We start from the raw sequence: 20,467 nt of genomic DNA on the forward strand, positions 1-20,467 counted from the left end.
TAAATTATCACCTCAAAGAAAACCGTCTGCATCAGTGCTGAACTGTAAAAGTACACTCTTAACACGTTATCATGGAGTTTTAAAGCAATTTACAAAGTAAACACGTATTCAATTTTTCAAACCATGCCATGGCAGCACCATTTAACAAAGAACGAGGGATTCATGATCAGTTTGCTCATGATGTTCTTGTCTGCTTTATGTCTTTTATATCTGTGGGCTTCTTTTTTATCCAACGTGGCTTAAAACAGCAGAATTTTTTTTTTTTAATCAAAAAGGATTTTTGGAAATGTACATCCTGCAAGTTTGGACATGCCACAACGTTTAATGTAACTATCCATCCATCCATCCATCCATCTTCTATACCGCTTATCCTTCTTCAGGGTCACGGGGAACCTGGAGCCTATCCCAGGAAGCATCGGGCACAAGGCGGGGTACACCCTGGACAGGGTGCCAATTAATGTAATGTTTTTGTAATGAAAACGTTTCAAACAGAACGCAGATGAAGATTAGCACCTTATAAATCACTTTATAAAAAATTATTTAGAAACACAAATGTGAAAGCTTGATTCTGAGTGAACACTGAGACACTACTGTACTGTCTACACAGCTGAGTGCGCAGTAAACCCTGGCTCATTACTGCCCCCTGCAGGCCGCTTCCCTACATCACCAGCAGCGGTGTGTAGAAACGTGCTAGCAAGGCTAAACTCTCCTGTCTTTCAAAAATAAAAAAATATACATCCGTGTTAAGGTTTCATGTTTGACATCTGCATCAGATTATTTACTGTTAAACATGACTTTTTGGATTATTTTGTGTGAAAGGTGTGAAGAAACAGGAGAAGCGAGGCTGGGGCTGCATTCTTTCTCACCCAGACTGTAGATTCAGGCTAATAGACTAATCTAATCACACACTGTCTAATCAAAGTACACATTACACAAAAGGACAAATTACAGAATCACAAGCTCAGCGGGTTTGTTTATTTTTTATTATTGAAGTAAAAGGCTTACAACTTTTTTGTTTGTTTGGTCATGAACCCAGTAGAGCATTTGGAAAAAGAGTTTAGAAATCATATGTCGCTGTCTCTTTAAGAGTGTGTGTGTGTGTGTGTGTGTGTGTGTGTGTGTGTGTGTGTGTGTAAGATAACTTACCCAACTTTGTTCTTATTTTGCCATGAGTGAGACCTCAACACTAATAGTTCCTTTAGCATTTCATTAGCTGTAACTCCTCAAAGCAAATTTAAAGAATTCCTAAAATCAAAATCGGTGTTTCGGGGCTTTTTGTACCGTAGTGTTACATCAATACGACAGAGTTGTAGAAAAAAAGAAAAATACACATCGTTGGAGATTTTAATTTTATACTTCATCACTTCATGAAAAGGATTAAAGGTTAGTTTTTTCAAAATTGACTCATCCTGTACTGGTCTTCCGTTCATCCGATTAAATGTGCTCGAGAATGTATATGCCCCGACCCAGGGGTGTGTCTTGCTCTATAGTAGCAATTTAGAGTTTATTACTTTGGAAGATGGCGGAGTTTGGGTGAGCTGGCGGTTTGGGGATTTTTCCCGACTCGAGGTGTGCCGGAACGTCGCTACCTCAGACTGACGGAGACTTCCATCTTCATACGCCGTCTCTGTCAGTAAGAGACGGCAATAGCATTTTATCTACCACTCAGACGTGTCGGATGTCTCGCGGTGACGATCCTGACTCAAGGCTTCGGCCGAACGCGCGTTGTGATGACGTCACATGACGCGTCTCGGAACAAATCTGCGGTACTTCTGAAAAATTGCAAGCTCTCCCGAATATTGCGGAGCTTCCTGGACGGACCGCCGAGTCTCTCCGTCTCGGTCAGCTTGAGTGAGAAGGCAGAGGTGAGAAATCCTCCACAGCTGAAAAAAAAAAAAGACTCATTAAAAAACTCTTCACTGCTCGTCGACGGCGTCAGTCAGGGTTGTTTAGATCGGACGAGGGCGTCGCCTGGCGTATCATAAATGCCATCATCTCTTGTGTAAATCAGTCGAGCACTCCGACTTCCAACACACCATCCCTATAAGTTTCCGTTACGGAATCAGTTCCCGCCTCTCGAGACGTTTAATGGAGATATCGAAGTCAAATCCGTACGTGACAATAAAAAAAAAACATTCGTCTCGGATCTCAGACGCGTTCACAGATTTAGCGTCACCGTGATTAAAGATTTCAGAACTTGGTATGAAAAGGTCACCAAACTGTGAGACGTCCGAGAACGTGACGTCCGTCTGTCTGTCTGTCTGTCTGTCTCTCACTCTCTCACACACACACAAACACACACACACACACACAGAGATGGAAATCACAGGTTTATTTAAATACACAAAACTTTTTTTTTATTTAAAAAAAAAAAAAAAAAAAAAAAAAAAAAAAAGTAAACCTAGAAGCAAAAAAAAAACTTTACACCAGACTCAACAAACCAACAGAAACACAGAACTGTTCTCTCACACTGGAAGACATTTTGAAATTCTCCATCTTGGTGTCAAAGGAAATCGAAAGTAAAACAGGGACGTGATGATCGTCAAATCCTGTACGTGTTTTTAGAATCGCCGTTTTTCACAACACAACTGACGCTAAAATGAAAAATAAAGTCTGAAAAAAAAAAGTTCTTTTCAATATCTTATAAACACTGACGGCAGTTCCGTGAGTCTTTTCGCAGCTCGTTTCCTGGTCCTGCGTTTCCTGGTCCTGCGTTTCCTGGTCCTGCGTTTCCTGGTCCTGCGGTTCCTGGTCCTGCGGTTCCAGCTCTGTAACATTCCCTCATCAGCTTCCCAATTTTCATTTCCTTCAAGGTGACTTCATGAGAAGTAAATAAGGAATAAAGCGCAGTCTGGACAGATGTTAGTGTTGAAATATGACGTGTTTTAATGCGCTTTAAAAGGAAACGACATCAGACCGCAGTGCATTCTGGGATGTATGTAGCGACGCTGACTCGCGCGTCTGTTCGCACCGATGGTGTTAACGGCACTGAACAGCCCTCAGGAAGACGGCAGACAGGGTTTACTCCAGGACAAGTGCTGAGGGGAAGTGGACGATGGAGTGTCACTGTCTGAACTGGAACACGGCCTTCGTTTTTTGCGCCACAGATCCACTCCGAGTCAAAACCAGGAGCTGTTCAGCAGGTCACTCATTCACCAACCAACCACCGCTTTAGGACGATTTTAAGTCGGACCGGTCGGCACGTTGCGATGATTTGAACTCGGACCGATGGGTGAGCTGAGAGCGTTACTGAGTAAATACACAAACTGAAGTTGAAAACTAAAGCACGACGTGTTTAGTGTGTGAGGAAGATCGGCGTGAATCTGTGGAGCTCAAACAGTCTGGAACATTCCGTAAGCGTGGCTCAGGCTCGACGTCTCGCTCTTGCGTACACGTGACTCGTTTCTGAGGCACTACCTCGACCGGCGGTCCTTCTTAGGCCTCTCTGTGCTTTTGTCCATGGTCTTTTCACTGTCTCCTCGGCACTTTGGACAATACCATTTGCCCTTGGGTTTGTAGGTGAGTCCGACGCAGGAGAAGTGGAACCACTCGATGGGGCACTGCTCGTTATCGCAGCCGATCATCTCTCCGTACGAAACCTGCTCGCATAGGCAGTACGTCGGCTCGTTGGGGTCGATGTTGAACTCCACGGTGGGAGAAACTTCACGTTCTGACTTGGTTTTCGAGCGCTTCTTCTTCTTAGCCGATTTGGACTTTTTCTCGCGGGGCGGCTGAGCCGCAGGTTCGTCGCTCGGGTCCTCCAGAACTCCGTTAGCGCCGTTAGCGCTGTAACACGAGTCACGGCTCTCGCTGTTGCGATGGCGGCGAGGCCTGCGTGATGACGCACGCTCCGTTACAGTGTTAGCAGCGGCGGCGGCGCTTCCCGTCTCGTGACGAGATTTTTCGGACGGTCTTTCAGCATCGCTGGGGTCCAGGAAGCAGGGCGAGTGAGCCTCCATCTGGCGCGAGCGGTTCTCCACCACCTCCATCATCTGCGTGACCACGTGGATCTTCTCGTCGCCGAGCTCCTGGCTGCTGATGAGGGCACGCTGCAGCTGTATCTGGAGACGCTTCCTCTGAGCTCCATCCGCCTCTTTCTTATACTTCTCAAACACCTCGTCTACCTCCTTTAAGATCTCTGAGAGGAAAAACACAAACAGGAAGTTCAGAGGTGAAGGGTCTGTGTTTGTGGCCAAACGTTAGTGAGTTAAAATTCCAGAACTGACTTTAAACCAAACTTTTACAGAAACTAATCCACACAATTTCCTTTTACCCCAGATGTGGTCAGTCAACCAAGACAGGTTTGAAGCTAGAAACCGTCGCCCTGACCCTGAATCTCCCAGGTCATTTATTTACTAAACAATCAGTGCGTTCAGATTATTCTAACTCGGACTTTCTGATGATTTTAGGACCAATTTAATCTGGACCCATCAGTGCGTTCAGATGGTTTTAGTTTGGACCAATTGGAGTGTTCGTAAATTGCGTTCAGGCGATATTAGTTTGGAATATCTGTGCATTCAGAGCATCTTAACTTAATCAATCGGCGCGTTCGTACGATTTCAGCTCGGACCGATCGGAGCGTTCGTACGATTTCAGCTCGGACCGATCGGAGCGTTCGTACGATTTCAGCTCGGACCGATCGGAGCGTTCGTACGATTTCAGCTCGGACCGATCGGAGCGTTCGTACGATTTCAGCTCGGACCGATCGGAGCGTTCGTACGATTTCAGCTCGGACCGATCGGAGCGTTCGTACGATTTCAGCTCGGACCGATCGTACGATTTCAGACTTCCATTACTTCTTCACTAGATCCGCATCACAGCTCCAATGTAAACTAAGATTTATGACACTAAACACGTCTACAACGTGTTGGATTTTTAGCCAAACTGTATCTCTAAACCTCACTCACTCACCTGCAAGTCGTTTTAGAAAGGTCCCTCAGGCACACAAAGACCGTTAACTATTGAACTAATCAAACTTTATTAACCAGAACCAGTCCAACACCCAGTTATTATTAGACAGTCCGGTTATTATCAGTCTGCCACCGTGCCTATTTACTCTGATATCAGGTGATGCTAGGTGACGACAGGAAGTGACAGCGATCTGGACTTGTACACGATCGATCATCAAAGTAAAGCGGACTGCAAACTGAGACCAGTTGAAATTTGAGATGTATTTGGAACAAGACTACTCTGAAACCGTTTATAGAACCACGACGTCTCATCATGTCACAACGTTTCCGGGGACGCGACCGAACACACCTCCTCGCCCCGCAATCAGGAGTCGCCTGACTGACACGCAACATCGCAGACACATCGTAGCCTGCGTTTCGGTACGACACGATATCCCTAGATTGAGGTCACTAGATCGGAAACGATGCGTGTTAGAGCACAGAAAACTTGTGATGTCATACTACACTATACACGCTACTCGTAGCATACACAATATCGATACTGCACCGCTCCGGTCACAGGACGTCATCGTTTTAACATTTGTCGTCACGGTAACCAAGTGACTTTGAAGTACTCACACGACACCCTTACTTACGGTACACTACGATGACGAACAGTGTTTAGCAGACAGCATACCTGTAGTGCGTTTGCAATATATTACCTGCTCAGGTGTGTGTGTGTGCGCGTGTGTGTGCGTGTGTGTGTGTAGAGTTGGAACACAATGCAAAACACGGCCTGGACGTGATTTCTCAGGATTAGGATCAGAATCTACTTTACATACTAAATAAAAGAGTCCTACACTACACTCCTGCACTTTATCCAGCAGCCTGTAGGGAGAGATGGAGATGAAGAGGAACAAAATGGAGTGATATCTGAAGGAGGGGGAACAGTGAGGGGGAGGGGGTTGTTTTAAAAAGAAAGAGTTGTTTCATTCAAATTGGAATTAAAGCATAAAAGCAGACAGAGTGGAGGAGTGATGAGCAAAATGGCTGAAGGCGGGTGGGGGGGGAGAGAGAGAGAGAGAGAGAGAGAGAGAGAGAGAGAGAGAGGCTGAACAGTGATTAATATGAAAAGTGAGGATGTTATTATAAACGTATTTTGAATGATGATGATGATGATGATGATGATGGAGAAGAACAACACTGGTGTGTTTATAGTTAATAACACTGGATCTGTCTGAAAGACAAAACAGATCGGATCAGATCAGATCACAGAGGGAACTGGATATCCAAAACACAAGCACAGCATTTACAACATGGACTCAGATGGTTTAACATGACAAACCTTGATATTTGGTGTCGATTTCCCGCAGAAGTGAAACATTTCTCTGAATGTCCAGAGGAAGCGACTCGACACACTCCAGGTAATCCTCCACATAGCTCACCAGCTGCGATTTTTCCGCGTTTGGATAATGTCCTAACATTGTAAAAGCGACGCATTAAGCATCCAGGAGGTGTTTGGTATCAAATAAACCGCTCATAAGTTTGATTAAACCGCTGTAGGTGTGCTGTGTGCTCCTCTCTCTCTCTCGCTCGCTCTCGCTTCTTGCCTTTCCGGGCAAAATTCACTTCTCTGACTACGAGAACTCCCCTCAAACAAAACTGCAGCTAGTGCGCATGCGCAAGATCCGCCCATCTTAAAAAATTGCCGCGTTTGGTGCGGGGGGAGGGGGGAGGGTTGGGGAAGGGGGGAGGGGTTATCCAGAGCTCGTGTCATTCTGCGTCCTCAGGACCCGTTTTAGGCAGCCGTGATAAACGCCTGGTTAAATATTCAAACTAGCCTGAACTCATGAACTAATAAAGAAATGAAAAGTGCTTTCATTTAATTGATTTATTCATATTTCACATTCATAAAAGTAAGTTTACTAATAAGAAACTCGACTTTTATGGTTTTGTTGACTGAAGCGAGGCTGTACATGGACAGTATTAGAGACTCTTTGAATAAGAAAGCTATAAAGACCATACAAGTTAGTGAGCTTTACAAAGTATTTAAATGATATATATATATGTATCATTTAACTGTATATATATATATATATATATACAGTTGTATTCTAATTTTGTTCTTTATAGGCCTAATATTAACTTCCCATGGCATGTTTTTTTTTTTTTTTTTTGTCCCTTTAATGTTTTATAAGTGGTTTATACATACTTAACTGTATAATGTTTAATATTCACAATTGAATGAAAGTGTGTAATGTTTCTTGAATAAAAAAATGTTCAAGAACCTAGAATTTTCTTTCAATCCTTAAAACAACTGAAAAAGAAGAGTGCCTTAAGACTCTCAGAATTACTTGTGATATACCTTGATTGACCCCCCTTAAACTCAATTTATTTTTTATTATAGTTTTCTTTTGACATATTTAGGTATTTATTATTTGTGTTGGGGTTTTTTCCTTCTTGTTAAAGTATGCTGCTTGGATTTATTGTTGTTGTGCTCGACAGTGATAATGCCTGTTTGTTAATGAAGATGTTTAATAAAGTTTTTTTTTAAAAGATTCAAGAACTTTAAAGGTTCCTTGTAGAGTGAGATTTTTAATGTGTATGCTCTCAGTAAAGTCAATTTAAAATAATGTATAAAAGTATAAAGGTACAAATATTAAAAGGAATAATACATGTAATACAGAATGACATTATGGAAGAAGAAATATGAATGTAAAACGACTGGTATACAGAACAGTGGTCATAATATGGTAGAGGTGGTAAAGGTTCGGTATAATGAAACGACGTTTCGGACAAAAGTCCTTCATCGGCTGTGCAAGCAGAGTGCTTCTGATGCTGTACCTTTTTAATAACAACACAACATCTTGTCACAAGGTTTCTGGTAATATAAATACTGTATGTATGTATGTATGTATGTATGTATGTATACACAGTAAGCGTCACACTTGGTCATATTTACATGAGATATTCTGCTGAATAAAGGTTTTTTTTACATGCAGTATTGTGCAATAGAGGCAATGTGCAAATTATATATTAAGGTACAGTCCAACTTACAGTACAACTGAGGACAAATTACAACTTTGCTTTTAATACTTTAATATAATACTTTATCCATAAATGTAAACATCTAAAGAAAAGCCCAAGAATGCATGGACTTAGTATAGAAAAAGGAACTTTATTTGAAAAACACTGTATGGATAGCGAAACAAGAAAGCTGTAATGACTCTATCTTTATACAAAGCCTTGAATATTTATTTGTGACTTATTGTTGTTTTGTCATTTTTACTCTTAATTTACTCCTAGTGCTGCAAAATACCTCTGTATTATAGACATTTATTTTTTACGTCTATTTTATTTTATTGATTATATTTTTCTGATTGTTTTTTTATTATCTAAAATAAATGATATTTTATCAGAATGTAATAAAACGCCTTCATAGAACTGGTGGTTATTGATAACATTTATTTGAAGGCATTTTACACGGCATCCCTACAAAATGTATGCCCCCGAGCTGAGGTTTGAAAATGGCGGTCCTTGTTTCCATGGAAACGGATCATTCCACTGAGCGGTGTGTGTGTGGGGGGGGGGTTACCGTGTTATGAATTACTTCTAAAGTTTATTTCTCAAACCTTTTAAACAGTATATCAGTATGAGTGGTTTTTAAACGCTGAATATTATTATTATATGCTCTAGTGGATTGTTGACATTGGCGTTAGAATACAAGTTTATAAAAATGAGTACGATATCTATATCCTTAAGTTCTTCTGCTTCTTCCAGGTTTCAGTTTTGTTGTTTTCCTTTTTTTTCCAAGGTACTGGAAGGTTCCGGAAGTGTTCCGTACTTCTTAAAAAAAAAACAACAGAAAAGAAAAGAAAAGAAAGCGCATCCTGAGAATGAGCCCCGTTCTGTTGCAGTGTACAGTACCTGCATATCTCTTGTAATGACCAACATGGCTTGTGATACTCTGCTCAGCCAGGAAGTGACGTCTTAGCAGGAAGTTGTATCGTAACAAGCTCATGAGCTGCGGTTCAGGCAGAACATCTCTGTTCAGTATCCGGGGACTTTCCCCTAAGCATAGAGAGAGAAACTGAGTCCTCAGCGCGTAGCTTAGAAAGCAAGTATTCAGGCATGCGCAGATGAAATAATGCCTGTGAGGAATAATAAACAACGACAGATGGCTAGTTGTTTCCATGACGACAGATTTTGAGTAGTTTCACATATGAACATTATATGTATATTGTGTATTATATATATTGTTCTGCTGTTTAAAATATTGATATTATGCTTGTATTTCTGCTTTAGATCTCGATTCACGGTACCGGTCGTGGTATGCAAATTAGTCTGATACGTCACTGAAATAAGCTACTCTGATTGGCTACGGCTGTGTCCTGTAGCTGTCAGGTCGCTTTATTTACAAACGAAATAATCTTTTATAATGTTTCTTATGTAGATATGAATGTAGCTTTAAATCCTCGACAAACATATAAATAGCATTTTGCAGCGCACTTGCCAAGAGAAAAAGTTTTTTTTAAATGTTTGAAAAACAAAACCATACATTTAGTGCACAATTTTAGTGATGTCTTTGCTATTTAATTAAACATTTTATTTTAAAAATGGCATTATTAATGACATTTTATTTATGTTTACTCTTATCCAAGACACTTTTTGATGTTGGATTTGAAGAAAAGTGATGCAGAGGAAAATACAAAATTTATTTTTTTTTTAAATAAACGTAATTAATTAATTAACAAAACAGTTGCATAAAATCCATCCAGCCATTTTCTATACTGCTTATCCTTAAGGTTCACATGGAACCTGAAGCCTATCCCAGGGAGCATGGGGCACAAGGCGGGGTACACCCTGGACAGGGTGCTAATCCATCAAAGGGCACAATCACATACACACTCACACAACCATTACAGACACTTTGGACATGCCAATCAGCCTACCCTGCATTTCTTTGGACTGGGGGAGGAGTACCCAGAGGAAACCCCCGCAGTACGGGGAGAACACACATATGGTTGTGGAGGGAATCGAACCCCCAACCCTGGGGGTGTGAGGCGAACATGCTAAGCACTAAGCTACGTGTACCCAGCAGCAAAAAATATATATATAATATATATATAAAAGTAATCTAGTATGAAATGCATATGTATTATTATTGTTGTTGATAAATCAAATCTAATAATAATAAACAAAAACTTCTACTACTACTACTACTACTACTAATAATAATAATAATAATAATAATAATAATAATAATAATAATAATAATAATAATAATAATAATAATAATAATAATAAGCCTTTTATAGATTTTATGCCCTATTATTCTCTCTTCCTCATGAGGCAGTATTCACTCAGGATATCACAAAAACACACTCCAGTAACAACAGACACGTGTGCAAAAAAAAAAAGCATGAAATCTGATCCAGGCTTACACAACCTCTTTCTGGTGGTTGGATAAGTATGAAGGAATGGAAGGAGGAGATGCAGAAACACACAAAACAACAAACAGGACCAACTAACCTGAGAAAAAGGTATCGTTCTGTGTATACTACTACTCTGAGATATACTGTATAAGACTGATCGAAAGTAAAAATGCATGCTCTGGATAGTGATGAACTGTGAATGTGTTCTAGCATGGAGATGTAAATGTACAGTAAATAAGAACTGACTGGTACACTACAGTCTGATATCCAAATGACAAGTGTCGTCTCTAAACCTGTAAGAAATGCAAACATTACATGGCGTCTGTTCCGAGCTTTATGGTCATGTCGAAGGACGTAGCCGTCTATTCTGGCTGTATATAATTGGATTTCTATCAAAAGGTTAACTATACAGTTCTCTGCAAAAGTCTTAGGCATGTGCGAAGAAATGCTGTAGAGGAAAGATGCTTCAAAAATAATGAAATGAAATGTTTCTACATAACAAAAAAATACTATAAAGAGCAGTAAACAGTAATAAATTAAACAAAGTCAATATTTGGTTTGACGACCCTTTGCTTTAAAAAATTAAATAAAAGAGTAAAAGTAGTTTTATTGACGATTACAGAACCAGCCACGTTTCTTCTGGAGACTGGAGTCTCTTACCACGTAACCTGCTGCTTTCTGCTTCATACAAACATTTAATTTTGTGCTGGAAAACTAACGTTTGGAAATCTACACTGTATTTTACCGACTCGAAAACGTAGAAGTCATAAAATAAAAATCTATAACAACGTTCGTATAAATAAAAATAAATAGGGTGCCTCAGGCTTTTGCACAGTACTGTATGATTACCTTTTGTAATGATTGTCCTTTCTAATTTCCTACATTTCTGTTTTCATTTCACACCGTAAAGCACACTGAGCTGCATTTTAAAGGTATAAAAGGTCTTATACCAATAACGTCTTATTTAGGTGGTGAACTTTCATGTGTACAGACATCTAAACTTCATGTTCTGTTGATTGTCTGAATGTCTCAGTTCTGGTCAAATCAATGCACTTTCTTGCCATTGCAGTTGTTATTATTATTATTATTATTATTATTATTATTAGTAGTAGTAGTAGTAGTAGTTAGCACGTTCGCCTCACACCTCCAGGGTCGGGGGTTCGAGTCCCGCCGCTGCCCTGTGTGTGTGGAGTTTGCATGTCCTCCCCGTGCTGCGGGGGTTTCCTCCGGGTACTCCGGTTTCCTCCCCCAGTCCAAACACATGCATGATAGTCTGATTGGCGTGTCCAAAGTGTCCGTAGTGTATGAATGGGTGTGTGAATTTGCTTGCGACAGATTGGCACCCCGTCTAGGGTGTACCCCACCTTGTGCCCTATGCCCTCGGGATAGGCTCCAGGTTCCCCGTGACCCTGTAGGATAAGCGGTATAGAAGATGGATGGATGGATGGCTGGATAAAGTGTGCAGATTCAGCAAATGCATTGTACATTCTATAAAAGAGTATTTATTGATGTTGCACCTCCATGATGAGCGAATCATCCTACTGTACTATATATTCCTAATGTAAAGATGTTCAGGCACTGAAACGTTTTCTGTCATGTTGAAACATGGCACAAACACACACACACACACACACACACACACACACAAAACAGTGTATGTTGCAGCTCACTGATCATCTCCAGTACGTTCAATGAATTCTTCTATTTGACATGAAGGTTGCAATACTACACTATTAGAATAAATGTGGCGTTTATATGTACAGCATTGAGCAGACACCCTTATCACCCTTATCTTGGCTGGAAAAGAACATCTCCTCATGCTAGTACAAATAGTCCATGGTCATGATGACCATTAAACTAAACTTTGGTAGGGTGTATAAGAGTGGTATAAGAGAGGAGATGGTATAAGAGGTTTTTTTCTGGGTAGGTTCTGTGTTTTTTTGCTTTATGTGGAGGTCAGCAAAAAGAGTTCTAAATAAAAATGGCCTCCTATATTTACACAAATAATATAACATATAAGAAAAACATAAAAGAACATAAATAAGATAAAAGAAAAGCTTTTAAACAACTAGGTACATTAGGCCCAACTGATAATTCCACATAAACAAGAAAAATACAGAAAGACAGACAACATGCTAAAGGTGAAACAAATCTACACAGCTGCTTTTTATGTCCTTCAGTAAGTAAGTACACACAACGACACACAACGGGACGTGCTGTTATAGGACAATAATCCACACTGGGGTGATGTGATGAAGCGGAGTTACTGTTCACTATTTATCACCCAGAAGTTGATTACTTTCCTATTACAGCAAGTGTTTTATTCCCCTTATACCACATCTTACGCCAAGTCAAATCTTGTTCTCCGCTGACACTGGAGACTCCTTCCATAAATGTTACTAAACGTCTCCTTGCCTTGAAGAAAACTTCCCCATATTAATGACTTTTTTTTTTTTTTTTAAACTCAGTTTATGCGGAGCGTAATACACGTCCCTGTGAACGAGCTGTTACTATAGAAACGATTACATGTTAGAACAAGTGCATTAATGAAATAGAATTCATCAACACCTACTGATTCGTGAATTCAACAGCGCCATGGTATTATTTTTAAATAAAATATTTATTATGATTCCCGGGTTCAAAGTGAGATTTTGTCTGGAAGCACTTGTGCTCTCATTTCAGAAAACTAGAAGAAAAAAACTCAGAAACATCGCCAAATTGTGTGGGGGTGCATTACATTACATTTATGGTATTTGGCAGATGTTCTTATCCAGAGCGACTTACATTTATCTCATTTATACATCTGAGCAGTTGAGGGTTAAGGGCGTTGCTCAAGGGCCCAGCAGTGGTAGCTTGGCAGTGCTGGGGCGTGAACGCCTGACCTTCTGATCAATCACCCAGAGCCTTTAACCACTGACCTGTGTAATACACAGCGTATCTGCATGGGTTCCTCTGGGTGCTCCGGTTTCCTCCCAAAAACATGCCGAGAGGTGAATTGGCTGCGTGACCCTGACCAGGATAAAGCACTTACTGGAGATGAACGAATGACTTTATAACAGAGGGAAGTGAAGCACTCTACAAAATGTATTTTAAAGAGCATTCCTAATTTTCCTCTTTCTCCCTACCCCCCCCCCCCCCCCCCCCCGGTTTTTAGGAACAATCAGACATGAAAATGACACCCCACCCACTCCTAATGGTGTTCTTGCTCAGTTTTGTCTTTCACACACCGACACTGAGTGAGACGCTCATGCTGAAGCCTCCTGAGCACAATCTGTTCAACGGCTCTCTGTACGCCACGTGCAGGATGCGACCCAACAACCAGCTGGCGTCAGAAATGCCTAGAGTGTACGGACACGTCCTGTTTAAACAAACCGGGCCAGCGGAGAGCTTACGGGTGATGTTCAAGCTGTACGGCTTGCCTGCATCTAACTCTCAGTACCGAGCAATACACATTCATCAGTACGGAGATCTCAGCGAGGGCTGCACCTCCACCGGCGGCCATTACAACCCGGGAGGAGTCGACCATCCGCTTCATCCGGGGGATTTCGGAAACTTTATAGCCCGCAATGGGAAGATTCGCCGGTCTGTAGACTCCAAAGCCACGCTCTACGGTGAGTTATCGGTGCTCGGCCGTGCTGTGGTGATCCATGAGAAGAAGGACGACATGGGACGAGGAGGAGACGAAGGAAGTCTTCTGCACGGGAACGCAGGAGGACGACTGGCCTGCTGTGTGATCGGAATAAGCAGCAACAAATTCTGGAATAAATCTTACCACTGAATTAACGTGGGGTTGAGTCTGTACATACGGGTCTGGTGATATATCGGTCTGATGGTCTATCATGATAAAATATATCATGGTGTCATGGGGTGGGACGACATATTGATATCATGATTATGGAACCGTTATGTAAACAGAGGGGATATACAGTACAAACAGAACAAAAAAACAGAAAACAAAACAATATATCTATCTCTCTCTCTCTCTATATATATATATATATACAAAAGTAGAAGGAATGAAGAAGAAAAATATATATACATATATACTCATTTTGAGCTTCTTAATACTAATTTATTTCTTCTCCTTCTCTATTACTAATTCTTTTTTCCATTTTCAATTTGTGTCTACCTTCTAAACAGGCATCTGTTTCTTCATTTCTTCATTTTATTTGTGTTCCCTCGCTCAAATCGGGCTGAGAAGGAACCCCTAAAGATGGAAACTATATAAATATTGATTAACTTTGTTTGTAAATCTTAAACCTTAAATTCTTCATGGTCCTTATGAAGAGGCCGGGTGGTGATGGGGTTAATCACTGAAGAAATGAAAAGGAAAAACAATGCAGTACCATCATAAATCATCTGCGACATGTTTCTAAACCCTGAGTCAGAAAAAATCATCTCTCTACAATGTTAAAAAAATCTAATTAAATCATTCTGGACAAACTGATTTAAAACAACAACAAAAAACAAACCATCAGTGTTGGTTAATGGTTTATGTAAATGTGCCTTTTCTCTTTTAATCCAGTTCGATTAATCCCGCTTTAAGCGTGTGATAAATAATGTGGGATTCTGTATTGATCTGTATTTGTCTTTTTAGAGCTCTCCTTGCATGTGACCTTGTGTTATGTTTGGAGCCTGGGTCATGTTGAACACCATAATAAAATGGATAAAAATGGAGTTTATGTGTTGGTGTGTACCTGTATTACAGTGTAATAGTACATATTCAGACATCTGATCAGTTGCTGCAGTAAACTTTAACTCTCAGGTTTATGCCTATTATTTTATTATTTATTAAGTATTTTTGATACTGAGGATTATAAAATACCCTTATTTCAAATAAATATGTGGTGCTTTATATATATATTATATATACATACATACATGCATATATATATATATATATATATATATATATATATATATATATATATATATATATATATATAAGGCAGTCTTGTAATAATGAAATTATCAATGTGAAGTATTTCAGAGTATACTTTTGATATCCACAAATTAAATTATACACTAAACTCTACACTCTAAAACAAAAATCATAATAATATAATCAAAATACACCAAGTGTCAGAATATAATACTATATCTACATGCAAACTGTGTAAACTCCTCACCGTAAACAGAACGCTTCCGGCGTCGCAGCGACGATCTGACCCGAACGAGTCCGATTTCTGCCGAGCACGTGGCGAATATCCGCCCTCTTTCCCGAGCGCTCCCCGAAGATGAACGATCATTGCCGATCTTTCCCGATCCCTGCTCGCGGACTATAGACTATAGCGCCCCCTGTGGTCGGCTCGACAGCTTACATTTTCTACCACCGAGAATGGAGGAACTTGCTCTGAAGCTCAGCGCGGATGGCATCCAGAAAAAGGTGCTTTGTCCTGGTAAAGGGGAAATCCCGGCCTATATGGATGGCACGAAGGTAAAAACATATAATCGTGCAATATTTAGAGGAATATTTAAAATAATTCAAGGGTTTCATTCGTAAGTGTTCTTAATACTTACCAGCTAGAAAGCTAACCGGCTAAATAACCTAGCTAGCTGCGCCTAGCCTTGCTAACCGTCCTGTTTACATGTAAACATTCGATAGAAAATAGCTTTGATTCTTTTCTCATGAAAGTTTTGCGTGTTATTGTGTTGGAGATGTATTAAATCCTAAGATCAACAAGTTAGCAGTGCTGCTGTTGAATGTTGGCTAGATAGGCATCAGATGCTGGTACCCACAGCGTTATATCTTGTTTTTGGAGATTTTCTCCATGTCTTCATTTTATTTTTATTTGTAGTTATGTGCATGTTTATAATGTTACTTATCTGCTTATGATTAAAGTATATATATATATATATATATATATATATATATATATATATATATATATATATATATCCTGGGGGAAATATGCACTGTTTCATGTAGATAGGAGCAGAATAATTCTCAAGTCCGGTCATGTCTGTTATCTGAATATAGTATATAAAATAAAATAAAATAATAAAGTATTAGCTGGTTATTAGGATGTAATACTAATCAGTACTAACACACACACACACAGTCAGAGCATTATGATTCACTCACTGGATCCTTTTTTTTTTTTTTTATTGCAATGTTTTGAACAATGAACATATACAGGGACAATAACATATCAATTACATCAAATATTCTAATAAAGAAAAAGAAAAGAAGAAAAGAGAAAGCAGGAAGAAGTTCACGTCTGTAAACAAGTACAAAGAGCTACAGTTTATTCAAAGAATAGATTTAAGGCTTTAAAATAGTTTACAGTTTTTTTTTCCGCTTTGTTATTTCTTGTTTCTTTTACGAGTGGTGACCTGTTTCTGTTTTAACATGAGTAACGTTGGGGTTTTTTCACTCCCCCGTTTACATTTGTGGATAAATCATTTTCCATATATAATGAGTAAATTCACAATATACCAAATTTCTAACTCAGCGGTATTATCATAAAAAACCCATCCTTTTCTTTGAGTTGTAATTCGACGTTAGTACTGTTTTTAACACACACACGCACGCACAAACAAAGAGCCAGATCACTCCACAATAGTTTTGTGTAAATACAATCATAAAATAAATTTACAATACTCTCATTTCCCTCTTTACAGAAACAAAACTTTGCAAATACCTGCAGTTTTACAGGATAAATACGACGAACAATCTTAAATGATATTTCCCTCATTTTATTGGTGATGCAAAAGCGTCTGGAGATTTTAAAAGGTCTCGTTCCGATCTTGAAATTGTGACCTCCAAAATTCAGTGATGAAAGGAACAGTGGAAATTGGGCAGCTTGTTCTGAGATAACTATTATTATTATTATTACATTATTTTTTGTCTTTTACGTTTATATCTTCCAGTTTAAGACTAAGATCTAAGTTTGGCTTTTCATCTATATTTTATTTCCTAGCAATTTCATAAGCTCTGAGGGAATGGCATCGATTACCATCATACACCATTTACACATCATACACATTTATATAAGATTCTGAATTAGTAAGTAAATGAGCGTTACTGTTCAAAAGTTGTGAAACCAACAAAAATATTTCCCTTAAACCAATGAACTGAAAAGATTTATTTTGGTGTATAATGTATTTATTATTCCAAATTAAGCATTTGTGAGGGGAGAAATTGTGTTCGTATACAATCCTCCACGAGAACACTGCCTGCTTATGAAAATTGGAAAGCTTTACGGTAAGCTCGTTAATATTAAAATTACAATTAAGGAGAAATTCAATACCACGTACTTTTCCAAAAAAAATATGTTGGGGATATAATTAAGTAAGATAAAATTTATCTTTGGGACAAATATAGATTTATATCCATTTAATTTTAACTATAGTATTAGATATTTCAAAATCAGATACATTTAGCTCACCTTGGTTAAGCCAATTACAAAGTGTTTTTTTTTTAAATAATCAAATAATGTTTATTTTATCAAATAAAATGATATATACGTTTATTTATCTCATTAATGACACGTTTTGGAATGTCTGTGGCCATCGCGGTGTAAACGAGTCTAGATAACCCTTCAGATTTTGATAATAAATCTCTCCTGTTTAAAGAGAAGTCTCTCATTAACCCCATGTTGAATTTCTTTTGAATTGTATTAGTGAATGGGGTTTAATTAAGATTTATTCCTTCTTTTTGATCTTAATATCTTAATTCCTAAATAGGAAAAATGGTCTTTAATTGAAATGCCACAGAATTCTGACAAGTTACTGGGTCTTTCTTTTAATGCAAATAATTCACATTTTTAAATATTTATAGACACTAAAACCCAGACACTAAATAGATTTCATTAAGACAATTTTAATTCCTTTTACATTTTTATTTATTGATTTTTTTTTTTTAAAAAAAAGAAAAATTGCAGTATCATCTGCTAATTGGGAACATTTAATGACATCATTGGCCAACGGAGTACTTTGAAACGGATTGATTTTAATATGAAGATACATTACTTGCGTAACCAGTAAAAATAATAGAGGAGATAGTGGATGTCCTTGTTTGACACCTCTATCTATATCGAGTCTAGGAGTGGTCCCAAAAGGTCGTTTAACAGAACTATTGCAGTTATTGTATAACGTTCGAACTGTGCAGATAAAGTTGTTGCCAAAACCAAAGAAATCAAGAACTTCAAATAAAAAATTGTTGTTTACAGTATCGAAAGCTTTATAATAATCTATAAAGAGAATGTGACTATCCTTGTTTACAAGAAAACCGTAATCAATCAAATCTCATGTTAATCGAATATTATTGCCAGTATATCTTCCACATGTGAAGACAGATTGATTGATGATTTACTTTAGTCGATTTGCAAAGATATGTGAAAGTAATTTACTATCATTATTGACTAAAGTTACAGGCCTCCAATTCTCTGTACTCACTGGATCTTTTACTGAATCACTTTAGCGGTGATGTGTCATTTGAAAATGATTCACCTCTCTGAACCGTTTTTGTTTTTAATGAACTCTCACATATGAGCCGTTTCGTAGGTATTTCCATGGAAACGTAAGATTTTATGAAATATTCTATGCCATAGTTAGGGCAAGATGAACAATCTGTGGTGAAAATATCAGACGTTTTATCCGTTGAGCCGTTTGGGAGCCGACTCATAGAGTCGACTAATGTTGGTGAACTGAGTCAGATGATCTGACTCACTGAAAAGAGCCAGAATCCTTTATGGTTACTTAGCTTAATCTCACGATGAAACAATGAGAGAAAGCTAATGTTACAGTAAATTTATTGTAAGAATTTTTTTTAAAAACCTATCAAAAAATGTCACAATTATTGGCACCCCTGGATTTAGTACTTTTTTCCTTTTTCAACAGCACTGAATCTTCTGCTTTAATGCATTACCAAGGGTGCCGATAATTCCGAAGCTGACGCTATATGGTCCATAAAACATGTTTTAGGTGTATTTTTACTTTTGATGTCTGTGGAGGTTCAGCTTCATCAAAACAAACTGATTTATTTGCAGCCATGGAATAAAAATGAGGTGGTCATGGCTGGTCCTGGTGTCATGTGATACAGGATGGAGTGTAGTGGATTACAGATGTGTGTGTGTGTGTGTGTGTGTGTGTGTTATTGCAGGTGAAGTTTCATTACCGCAGCAGCCTGTGTGACGGTACGGTGCTGGACGACTCCAGGAGGATGGGAGGGCAGAGTAAACCCATGGAGCTCATCCTGGGGAAGAAGTTCAAGCTGCCGGTGTGGGAGCGTGTGGTCAGCACCATGAGAACGGGCGAGATCGCCGAGTTCACCTGCGACGTCAAGGTTCGTGGTGCGACGTGATGCAAAATGCACACTAAAGAGTTAAAGGGTTTGTCTTTCTGGTTATAATAATAATAATAATAATAATAAAGGGTTGCGAATCTGTTCAAGGTTGTGAGATAAAGTTTTGTACCTGTGAATACCGTACCTGTGGTGAAATATCACGGACCCTGTTTTTAGCTGTTTATTTGTACCTTCTTGCCCCCCGGTACGTTCTCCTCCAGCACACGGCTCTGTACCCGCTGGTGTCTCAGTCTCTGAGGAACATCAGCGTGGGTAAAGACCCCCTGGAGGGACAGAGGCACTGCTGCGGCATCGCCCAGGTCCACTCTCACCACTCACATGGACACAAAGACCTGGAACGGCTCCAGGCCAACCCTCAGCCCCTCGTCTTCACCATGGAGCTGCTTGAGGTGTGTGTGGGGTTTAAAGTGTGGTAGGGATGTACGAGTAGGTAGATGGATAAAGACTTTGTGGAATGTTCCAGAGGCTCTACATAGATCTCTAACAGAACAGCACCATGTTTTATGTATATATATATATATATATATATATATATGTGTGTGTGTGTGTGTGTGTTTCAGGTTTTGCTTCCAGGCTCGTTTGCTTTGGAGACGTGGGCGATGACGGATGAGGAGAAGCTGGCCGCCGTGCCGCAGATCCACGAAGAAGGAAACACGCTCTTCAAGAATGGAGAAATAGAGGGAGCCGCCGAAAAATACTACAACGCCATCGCCTGCCTGAAGAACCTCCAGATGAAGGTAGAACCTACACGGTGTGTGCGGGGGAGAAAGAGAGAGAGAGAGATTAAAAGACACCAAAAGAGAAAGATAGAAGACAGAGAGAGACTGAGATGC

At 39.4% G+C, this 20,467-nt stretch overlaps 3 protein-coding genes across 3 annotated transcripts in view; 2 read left to right on the forward strand and 1 right to left on the reverse strand.

The window, feature by feature from the left end:
* Positions 1–828: 828 nt before the first annotated feature.
* Positions 829–6,382, reverse strand: ing2 (inhibitor of growth family, member 2). The gene is made up of 2 exons (XM_053622170.1): positions 6,235–6,382; positions 829–4,138 (listed from the first exon to the last, which is right to left on the reverse strand). Exons 1-2 carry the CDS (start codon positions 6,371–6,373, stop codon positions 3,414–3,416), a joined length of 864 nt encoding a protein of 287 aa, XP_053478145.1. The 5' UTR covers positions 6,374–6,382; the 3' UTR covers positions 829–3,413.
* A 3,945-nt stretch (positions 6,383–10,327) lies between these two features.
* Positions 10,328–15,001, forward strand: sod3b (superoxide dismutase 3, extracellular b). The gene is made up of 2 exons (XM_053622171.1): positions 10,328–10,432; positions 13,479–15,001. Exon 2 carries the CDS (start codon positions 13,491–13,493, stop codon positions 14,100–14,102), a length of 612 nt encoding a protein of 203 aa, XP_053478146.1. The 5' UTR covers positions 10,328–10,432; positions 13,479–13,490; the 3' UTR covers positions 14,103–15,001.
* Positions 15,002–15,618: 617 nt separating this feature from the next.
* aip (aryl hydrocarbon receptor interacting protein) overlaps positions 15,619–20,467 on the forward strand; it is a 7,175-nt gene continuing 2,326 nt past the window's right edge. Inside the window, exons 1-4 of the mRNA XM_053622172.1 lie at positions 15,619–15,761; positions 19,431–19,613; positions 19,835–20,023; positions 20,195–20,371. Coding sequence (XP_053478147.1) covers positions 15,663–15,761; positions 19,431–19,613; positions 19,835–20,023; positions 20,195–20,371 — 648 coding nt within the window. The 5' untranslated portion in view covers positions 15,619–15,662. The remainder of the gene's footprint in view (positions 15,762–19,430; positions 19,614–19,834; positions 20,024–20,194; positions 20,372–20,467) is intronic.

The sequence above is a fragment of the Ictalurus furcatus genome, chromosome 3 (genome assembly GCF_023375685.1).
Source record: "Ictalurus furcatus strain D&B chromosome 3, Billie_1.0, whole genome shotgun sequence".
In the NCBI taxonomy this organism is placed as follows: domain Eukaryota; kingdom Metazoa; phylum Chordata; class Actinopteri; order Siluriformes; family Ictaluridae; genus Ictalurus; species Ictalurus furcatus.